This window comes from Dioscorea cayenensis, unplaced genomic scaffold (assembly GCF_009730915.1).
Source record: "Dioscorea cayenensis subsp. rotundata cultivar TDr96_F1 unplaced genomic scaffold, TDr96_F1_v2_PseudoChromosome.rev07_lg8_w22 25.fasta BLBR01001909.1, whole genome shotgun sequence".
Lineage (NCBI taxonomy): Eukaryota > Viridiplantae > Streptophyta > Magnoliopsida > Dioscoreales > Dioscoreaceae > Dioscorea > Dioscorea cayenensis.
This window is the reverse complement of record NW_024088300.1, coordinates 1-10,687: the sequence shown is the minus strand read 5'-3', so window position 1 is coordinate 10,687 and position 10,687 is coordinate 1. Positions and strand designations below refer to the sequence as shown.

The 10,687-nt window shown below is 30.3% G+C and overlaps 1 protein-coding gene across 3 annotated transcripts; it reads right to left on the bottom strand.

Moving 5' to 3' along the window:
- Positions 1-3,022: 3,022 nt before the first annotated feature.
- On the bottom strand, positions 3,023-8,580 carry LOC120257146 (PC4 and SFRS1-interacting protein-like). 3 transcript variants are annotated; one of them, XM_039264737.1, is made up of 13 exons: positions 8,499-8,580; positions 7,750-7,951; positions 7,472-7,557; positions 7,335-7,377; positions 7,141-7,197; positions 6,974-7,031; positions 5,982-6,100; positions 5,683-5,802; positions 5,175-5,225; positions 5,011-5,056; positions 3,941-4,023; positions 3,406-3,786; positions 3,023-3,316 (listed from the first exon to the last, which is right to left on the bottom strand). In XM_039264737.1, the coding sequence occupies exons 2-13, from the start codon at positions 7,906-7,908 to the stop codon at positions 3,182-3,184; spliced, it is 1,338 nt and encodes a 445-aa protein (XP_039120671.1). In that variant the 5' UTR covers positions 7,909-7,951; positions 8,499-8,580; the 3' UTR covers positions 3,023-3,181. The 3 variants fall into 3 exon arrangements, with proteins under 3 accessions (XP_039120671.1, XP_039120672.1, XP_039120673.1); XM_039264738.1 differs by having other exon boundaries at positions 3,023-3,313; XM_039264739.1 differs by having other exon boundaries at positions 7,750-7,827.
- Between the last annotated feature and the right edge of the window lie 2,107 nt (positions 8,581-10,687).

Here is a 10,687-nt window from a genome sequence, read left to right as displayed (position 1 = left end):
ATAAATTGTTCATGAGAATAGTTTCATAAATTTTATATTAAATATGATAATTATACAGTTTTTGCCTTATATTCCCTTGGGGTGGAGGGAGGGGTGAAGGAGTAACCCCTTGGCCCAACTTATAATATATATATGTGTGTATTAACCATTAATGTATGTAATAATATAATATATTATATGATAGGCAAGATTTGAGACTCATTTTTTTATTTCACTATACTAGAAGTTATTACAATGAATTTTTTAAATAAGATCTTCGAGTTTTAAAAAACAATTTCACACTCACATACATAAAGAAGTTGTAATTTTGTTGGATATCATAATTTTACAAGTTGTATTAACAACTTAGTTGAAACTAAAAAGCATTTTATTTTAGGTAAAATATCGAAATAATCACCTAATTATTTGGGCTATTCTATTTGGATTGCCAAATTATAATTTTTTTTAATTAACACAACTTTACAATTACTATCAATTGGGGCATTAGTACTTACACTATTAACAACATACTGATATGACAGCACATGTCATTCATTTCATGTCACATTAGCATTGTCATGTGTTTATTAAAAATATTATTTTTCTTGCCAACACTTTCATGTGACTAACGATGCTACATGGAATGCCATGTCATGTAATATTGCCATGTTAGCTCACTGTAAAATGAGTGACATGCGCTATCAAAGGGGTGTGAGATGGATGACATGTACCGCTTCATAGTGCATGTAGTTAACTAGGTGAGTGTTAGTGACCCAATTGACTATAATTTTAAAGTTGAGTGACCATATTAAAATTTTTTATAATTCCAGGACCCAAATAGGAATATTCGAATAATTGGATGTTTATTTAGGTATTTTACCTTTTTATTTTTCACTAATTTATTACTTTATTGAATTGAATTTAATTTTACTAGTGATAACGACATTAATTGAAAGAAAGATTTTTTTTTTCCGTGATGAATATTATCAAATCCGAGTTGTGTAACAAAATAAAAGGTAAATGATTCAATGATAGAATAGTATGCTACACCAAATGATAGGTGTTTGAAACAATTGATAATGTAACTATTTTGATACATTTTTAAAATATGCAATAACAAAAATTCCACTCCCACCAAATAGTTAAAGTCGGTAGTAGTCTATATATTTTATATTTTTAAAATATTAACTATTATTATCTCAAATTTTAATGAATATAAATATTTTTAATATTTATAATCTTTTTAAGGCCCCTTAGCCAATGATTTAAAAATCGGACCGGACCTGTCGATTCAACTGGTTAATTTAATAATTTAAAATTTAAATTATTTAATTAGTTTATTTATTTTAAAATTAAACACTTAAATAAAGTTAATAAACTCGGTCCAAATTCCAAAAAGGCAAAAAGTCAAAAACTAAAAAGCAAGATGCCAACTATCAAGATATTATGATTTATTATCATTAATTTATTATGATTAACTTACGGTTTTATAATGATTTATTATCATTAATTCATTATGATTAATTTTCAGCCTCATAAATTTCAAGATATTATTATATATTATGATAAACTCGATCCAAATTCCTCATTTTTTTTATTGTTGTTTTTAGTTGTTGTTGTTGTATACTTGTATACTTATATTTTATTTAATTTTTTATTTTTGAATATTTGTTGTATAGTTGTATCTTTGTATATTTGTATTTTAAAAAAAATTCAATTTTATGTAAAGTTGAGACTTTGTGACTTTATAAAGGTAATTTAACTTTGCAATATGTAATTTTGTATCTTTGTTATTACTTTTCCTTATTATTTTTTTATTTTTTTTTACTTATTTATTTTTAAATTTTTAAATATTTATTTATTTATTTGAAAAATATTAAATTCTGTTGAACCGACCGGCACAACCGGTTCAATCAGTGGGACCGGAACCGGTTACTTAACCGAATCGACAACCGGCCCGGTTATTAAAATATTGTCCTTAGCTTTCTTTCTGATTTTGCCAGTCCTGGCCATCAATCTAAATTAATCCCATACCAAGCACTCTCTAAGAGTGATCATTTTTTAGATGCTCGCTCATGCTTTTCCTCATCTTTTTCTATTCGTCTTTGAGTTACTTAATCATCTCTAACCATTAGAGGTGACTTATGTACCTTATATATATATATATATATTATGTTCTGATTTATATATTTCACTTATGTATCTTTCTTGTGTTGATCCCCATGACAGCTATACTTCTAATAATACTGCTCATAATATTTTGGTGATTTATTTATTTATTTTTTAAAAAAATGATGATTAGAGTTTCAATACATATATACAGACAGACATATATATAAATAGAATGCTGATTGTTTTATTTTTTAAGTTTTCTTTTTATCACTCTCGAAAACAACCCTACTAAAGATCAATGGCATCTGAATTTAGAAAAAATGATTCAATATTTATATATACCCATCCTGAAGTTTTGAAAATGACCATGAAATTGCAAATTGAAAAAACCAGGTGGACAAGCTCTAGTTTCAATAAGTAGCCCTCATATATAAATATATATAATTGTGATATCGGACAAGCTCTAGCTTCTCTAAGTAGCCCTCATATATAAATATATATAATTGTGAATATCACACTCCAATGCAAATGATAAAAAATAGATAAATCACATTCATTAAAAACCTGTCAATCAATAAAAAAAAAAAACTTGGATAATATCTTGCATTAGATAGATGACTTGGTTATCTTTACGGCCAGGGACATGAACGACGTCAATCAAAGTTATCAAGATAATTTTTATCACCGTGAAGGTGTCTCCGGTTTGGGTGTGGCATCTGCCCTCAATTGAGCTAGAGGTCAACCCCCTCTTACTAATTCTGGGGTCCCAATTTTGGCCGATGACCTCGCAAGCAAGACTGGATGAAACTTATCCTCGTAGTTCAATCTAAGCTGATCACCTGTTATAAGTCGAATTATCGCTTTCTCGGGGCCCTTCTTACTCTTTCGAATTTTGTTCTTTCCTTCATAGATCAAACGAGTACTCCGACACTGAGTTTGAAGAGATCAACTGAAACTAAATTCATTTCTGAACAAAACAGCATTTCAGCATTGCATAAACATCTGTTTTGGACACTCAAAACATAAATGTAGTGTCCAGCAAAATCACACACTAGTGGAAAACAAAAAATGATACTACTGATTCAGCAAATCAGAATATTCTCCGGCCACCTTTCGTTACCAGATTTCTTTTGAAGGGAGATCCTGACGGAGCAATCAGACCCAGGCTTTGCATTACTTTCATTTTTATACTCATCGATTCTTCTTCGGCTTCTGCAACCTTCTTCTGATGCCATGCCAATCAAAAAGATCACAGAAATATTAAGACATGCAAAACAACAGTTAAAATATCCATAAGACTATATATATACTCACAGAAATCGGGCTCTTTGTTCTCAAAGTTTCCTTTGGTGGAGTTGAAATGTTTTGCTTTGAGCTTTTGACATCAACCACCTCATTTTTTGCCTTTTTAGTCAACTTACCATTACACGCTTTAGCATTTGATTTCTTTTTTACTGTCTGATTCACCACATCTTGGATTGCAGTTCTGACATCAGAAGTTTTATCCCTCAAACTTCGGGCTAAATTTGGCTTTTTGGAAACATTTGCTTCAATGATGTTATCTTCAGATGCGTCACGTGCCTTTCTCTTCTTCACCTCATTTTTCTTTGTTTTATTCTCTTGTAAAGCTTTGCCTCTTTTTTTTGGAATTGCGCTTGATTCCTTCACAGCAGCTTCACGAGAACGAGTTTCAGGCTGAAAGAATGTTTCCGTCAGTCAATCAGTAACAAACATTGAAAAACTTCAGTGAATAAGATTGCCTTGGGTTTTGAGAATAAACAGAATGATCAGAGGTATTGAAAAGTTGCCCATATTCGAGGTAAAATTCTATGATCATCAGCAAACTCACAATGGCAAGACCATCTGCATCATCATTGTTGGTAGATATCTTCTCCGGCTTTTTTCCTCTGGATGCTTTGGATGCAGTATTTTCTGCAATAGATATAAGCATCTCAGTAATTTTAATACACCAAAAAGAAAAAGACATTATTTAAAGAAGCTGATCTCAAATAATGCAAGAAAAATTAGTTAGTTCTGTGCATGATAACAAAGAAATTAGTAAATCCTGACACATCTAAGAGTGTTACACTGAGGAAACTGATTCAGTAATGAATTCCTATTAATATAGATTCAAGCTTCTTTCCGTATTTGTACCCCATTTGCTCCCATTAAATACTTTTACAATCTTCTTTAGAACTTTTAAATGTTTCAGTATGGAATATGAATCCCTGTTAATACCCATGAAAAGACTTAAACAAAACTTTCCATACGCATCGGGGCGTCCATCTGCATACAGAAGCTAATATTTCAACAAGACTTGCATTTATCAAGTCGTAAAACATAATTAGTCTGCAAATGGGAAAAAGAATAATAACATAAATATGGCCATTGAATCAACTTGGGATAAATGTCGAAATCAAACTACAGCTCCCCTATCTCAAATTCAGATGGATCAAACTAGTTTCCATAAAAGACATCAAAGTTCAAGCATTAGCACATGCACACATCAAAACATTCCCCCTACCCTTTTCCCCCCAAGTTTATCCAGTACTGAAGGTTATATAATTTGCTCAGCTGCCAGTTCATTTACTGCTCAAGTTTGGCTTGGACACTAAATTGTTTTCTTGCAAAAGTTTCATAGCCCTTCACTTGCAGGCATGCAGCAGTTCATGTTTGACTTAGCAAATATCATAGTGACTCAAATTCAAACTTTGAGCTTGAAAGGCTATATGAGTCAAAGATGAACCCACTCAATTTGAACCCAAGCCAAAATCAAGTAAGCATCTCACTTGCTCAAGCTTGAACCCTAATAACTCAAGTCACATGGGAGACCAGCAAACCTCTTCATTAAATAGAACCATAAGTTGTGTGTCAATGGTAACCAGAGCAAAATACAACTGATAAAAGGCACAAACACACCTTTTGTTGCTGTTGCATTTTCACCAGATTTCACACAAACAACATCCTACAATCACAGACAGCAGAAAATTGGACAGCATTAGTCCTTTTGATAATGCACTATGTTCTCCCAGAAGTAACTGTTAATATGCTTATCAGTTATCAGCAAATGGAGTGATTACCACCTTCATATTTTTCTGATCTTTGTCCATGCTAACATTTTTCTGCTCGCGATCCTGTAGGCCACGAAATAAATATTATACAGCATTTAACATTATGTAACAGTAACAAAGGAGAAAAAGGAGAAAAGCAAATCTAAGACAAATGGCAATTTTGATGCCCAAATTATCCATTCAAGTCGAAAATGACATGCATTCATGATGGCTAGTTCAACTCAAATGGCACAAATGTTATCTCATCTAGCTGTCACAGTTCTCATTCAACTTAATGTATGAATGTCATAATAGGTTATGTGAATTACAATAACATAAAACGAACTTGAAGCAACGAGGATAGCAGTGGGTAATCAAACACCAAGAAACTCATTGTAGCATATGATCCAGATGACGAAACAAGCACAATAAGACTTCCTTTCATAAGCACATCTAAATAGGCTCATAGTATCTCAGAAGATTGATTTACTAAAATAAAGTACATGCATGTAACACTTCAAACTTCAAGGTTAACAGTTACCTTAGTTTTTCTTAGATCATATTTTCTTGATTTGTTATCTCCAAAAGCCTCAGCTTTACTCTTTCGCCTCCGCTGCCGTACTGATTTTGATTTTTTCACATTATCTGTTTGCGCCTCTGGCTGAAAAAGGAGTTGATAATTAGTTGATAGGAATTCAAGATACACTTCTCATTACTCGATTCATCAAATAAGCAATGCCACTAAGGCAGCAGATGTAGGACTTGAGACTGATCATTCATCCATTAATCTGTTATAAGAGAATCAGAAGATTAAATTGGACTAACGAACAATGTGCTTACAGATGCAGGACTTTGGTTTTCCTGACTTCTCTCTACCACATGTTGCTCTCGCCTTTTCCCCATAGAATTTCCAGATGTTTTCTGCCTTTTGATCTTAGAATTTACAGATGCTACAATTTCTGTAGAAATATCAAATGACATGATACTCGATTCAAGAATACAAGTATATATTCCTAAATGTGATATGTGATATGACTGTACTCTACACAAGAAAAATGAAAATAAGCTATGTGACTTCAACAAGATGAAATCCAGGTAAGCGAAAAGCTTGCCGCACTTCTGCATTAGAAGTTAAGAGCACATGCATTTCCAAACCACGCTTGACAGAGTACCAATTTGCACACACATGCTGTAAGAAACAACTCATCCTGCTATCATTAATCAGATAAACGGCGACTTTCCAACTATGTCTATAAAACATTTCCCCATTACCATCTGGGCCAAAGACAAGTAGGAAATTAGAGATGAAAATTATAGATAGGTCAAACTCATACTACCTTTCCACTATTGAAACTTGCAGTACGGTCAATCTTTTTAAACTGAAAAGTGAACTTTGACATTTAAATGGAAAATTTATCATGAGATGTTTTAAACAAAATAACTAGATTAATTTAGAATTTCTAAGGCCATTTAACAAGCTCTCTTCACTTTCAGAAGTAGTTCCACTAAAGACTTATGGTCCTTTCAAAATTTCCTCATCCTTGTACACCTACACTTATATACACAGAACAACTCAACAGTAGATTAATCAAGTTAACAGTCATACACACAGAGGCAAACTCTAAGCTCAGTGATCAGTAAAATCATGAATTTCTGATGTTTTGATTTTATGAGCTTTTGTTGGATACCATTACCTGGACAATTTTTTATCTACTGATTGTTAACATGAAAAGTATTATGAATTTAGCTTGTATACATAATTAAGATAAGAAGGTTGAGACAATCAATTTAAACTACTCCTTTGATGATGTTCCAATAATTAACTGGCTAACCTGAGCATCTAGAAACTTTTTTCTTTGAATTACAACCTGATTTTGCATGAGAAAGAACCTGCATTTAATGAAGATATATTCCAAAAAAAAAAGAGAGAAAAAATTATATTAGGGCACTGATCCTTATGCAAACAAAACAGGCATGTGGACAAGAAACACCCCATTACCTCCTCAAGGGCTTTCTGAAATACTTCGTGTTTTTTGCTATTTTCTTGTTTGAGTTTCTGCACAGAATGAACATAGACAAAACACAACAAAACACAATTAATGGTGATAATTCCAAATTAGAAAACTGCATTTATGGCAAAACAAGTACTTAAAATGACAATTTGGGAAGAAGCGAGATTCTATTTGAACACACATTAGCAAACTCAGAATGGGACTTCACAGGATCCACGGATACACTGTAGAAATGAAAAGAAGCCCATAAGTTCTCCAGCAGCATAATACACAGCACCAAATAAAGGAGATAATGAACTTAAGAACAAAATTACTCACTACTCATATGTTCCATAAAGTCTAACCAGAACTTCACCTTCTGCTTTTCGCTTGAATCTATTACTTATGCGTTTGTCATTGACAACCTTACAAGAAACGAACCAAAAACAAAAAACAATTATTATACAAATTACTAAACCTGACAAACAAAAACTTCCCATTCTACCATTAGAAAATGAACCGCTAACAATTCTCAAACATAGACAAGGAGATATCTCGAATCAACGTCATTGTACAACAAACAACAGTACTTCCAACAGCTAAAAACATACACATACCTGTGCAGGCCACCATGAACAACCATTGACCTTGGTCCACAGAGTATCACCTGGTTGCAGTCTCAAATGCTTTCCAACCTGACGAACAAAATATCGATTGGTTTCACAATCATCATTACTGAGCTGATTTTGGATATTCCTTGAACTTTTCCTTGGCATTATGCCATTAAAACAACCAGAAGCAACAACCTAAAAATGCAAGCTGCACTCAAAATCATCAACAACTGCAGAACTATGGCCAAATGAACAAATTTTATCTCAAATTCTACACAAGAACAAACATCCCATGATCATCATCCAAGATAAAATTTATTCAATAAAGAAACCACTCACTGGACTACTTCAGCACAGTTTAAAGCAATGAAGCACAAAGAAAAAAAACACAGATCTTAATAGAACTCAAGCCCAAAAAATCAAATCAAGCAACAAAACACAAGATTTCTTTGTGTTTAATGCATGAAACATATCACTTCAAACTTATTATTAAACAAAAATGAAGAAAACATCCAGCAACAACAAAGAGAAATCAACCACACAATGCATCATCAAGCAAAGCTTAAAGCATTTAACAGCATCTCAAGCAACAACAACCTCAAAATCACACAGATTTACTGCTCAAAAGGCAAGCTTTTTCCAACACAAAACTTGGTACCACTACAAAATCATCACAAGATCAGAAGAAAGAACAAAAACAAACCAAAATCAAAGACAATGAAGTAAATGCGAGAGTTGGGAAGAAGAAGGTTTACCCTGCGATCGATAGATGCTGAGTGGAGATCCACCATTTTCAGTGTTTTTTTTTTTCTTTTTAATTTATAACTAAATATTATTAATATTGTTTGATTATTTTCGTGTTTTTTCAATGATAAATTTAAGACTTTTTTAGCGTTCCGAGGGCACTCGCTGGATATTTCCAAAGCACTATGTCTTGTCGAGATCAGCTGTTAATTGCCAAACACCAAAACACGAATAAGATCCAATGGTTTAGTGTAATACAATATAGTATTCCATCCTTTTACTTGTGGAGCTGTTTTGTCACATTAAAAATTTTATTTAACACTAAATTTTTTTTTTTCAAATTTATTTTTTGTCAATATAGTATTCCAATGGTTCAGTTAAATATTAAACTATATATTCTACTTAGTAGAGTTTTGAATATAGGTAGTTTTAGAAAATAATGAAATTTTTTATAAAATATAAATAACCAATTGAATTTAATCAACTTTTTTTAATCAATATTAATTAAGTAAATATGACAAGTAAAAAAGAAACGGAGGAATATATCCAATCTTGAGAATCTCTGTATATATTGGAAAATTTATATGCATTTATATTTATAAATAACAAAATAATGTACTAAATCAAGAGAATCTATTTAGATTTATAAATATATATATATATATATAAAGATAAAGGAACAAATCAAGAATATTTACCAATGGCCTTTGGTAGTGGCGGAATCAAAAATAAAATTAAGAGATGTTAAACTTAAATTTAAAAAAATTATTAATATTAAATGATTCTATTAATTTAAATTTGAGATCATAGTAATTAGTATTTCAAAATATAAAATATATATTTATCTAAAAATTTTGATTTAGGTGTAAAAATCTTGTCATATCTACATAATTAGTGATTAACTCAATTAAGCACTAAATTGACAAATAATGTAATTAAAAAATAACTTTAAACAAATTCACAATCTAATTCAATTATTAAATATAATAATTATTCAACAAATAATCTAATAAATAATTAAAATTTTCATAACAATTAATTACAACAAATATCTAATATTTTTCACAATAATTTTCATAAAAAATAATCAAACAAATATTTAACAAATGTCCAACATCATTCAACAAATATCAAATACTTTTACACAACAAATAATCACATAAAAATTAAACAAATTAAATTAAATATAAAACAAACAGGAAAAAAAATAATAAATTTGTAGAATGAAAATAAAATATAATTCGAAACCTCTCAAGCACAATGCAAAAAATAAAAAGGTGCTTGTCGCCAATTTGTCAAAATATATATATATATATATATATAATTCAGAAAGGATTGAGCAAAGATAGAAAACTCACTATAATGGTTTTTTTTTTTAGAGATTTTGATAGAGCAATTGTATTTATTAGGATTTTATTTTTATTTTATTTATTTATTATTACTATTTTCACATTAATATTATAAAAGTTGATAATTATGTATTAATAATTTGAAAAAAATATATATTCAAATATAAAATTTAAAATAAAAATATTTGAGGATCCATGTTTGACTAGTTATATTATTTATGATTATCACTCAACATCAAATTTATTTAATATAACAATTTCATTATTATTTATTTGCTTTATTTTAAATAGTGTGGGGTAAAATTTAAAAATAAATAAATAAATAAATAAAAAGTAGCATTTTCCATATATAAATTATAATTAATAATATTTTAATTATATATATATATATATGTGCTTGAGGTGGGCGCCACCTCAAGCACCCCCTTTGCCCCTACCCTGCATCAGTTTTTTAGTCTATTTTAATTGTATAAAGTGTGCATTTGAGAAAAAACATAAAATCAAACCCCAAAAATTATACAATGTGCAGCATATGTGTTTGTTGAGTTTGTAGTTGTAATCTACACCCATGCATATCTTTAACTTTTGTTGTAGGCCGTTTATCATATTAAAAAATTTTAAGAGAATTTATATTAAGCTTGTTTAGTAAGTACTACTCCACTTTGGAATACTGTTGAGAGTTTGGGAGTCAAGGGATTTTTTAAAAAATATTTTAGAATTAAATTGAGAAAAAAATTTGTACACATGGAGAATGAAAAAACTACTCCCTTCACTACTATTTAAATGTCCACTTTAACTAATTCACAGTTATTAAAAAAATCAATTAAAATTAGTTAGCAATACGTAACTTC

Excerpts from the sequence above, each read along its gene's own strand:
- LOC120257146 (XM_039264737.1), bottom strand. The coding sequence starts at position 7,908 with ATGCCAAGGAAAAGTTCAAGGAATATCCAAAATCAGCTCAGTAATGAT. Across the intron at positions 7,558-7,749 it reads GTTCATGGTGGCCTGCACAG|GTTGTCAATGACAAACGCAT; the intron begins GTATGTGTATGT and ends GTTTCTTGTAAG. Across the intron at positions 7,032-7,140 it reads TTCAGAAAGCCCTTGAGGAG|GTTCTTTCTCATGCAAAATC; the intron begins GTAATGGGGTGT and ends CATTAAATGCAG.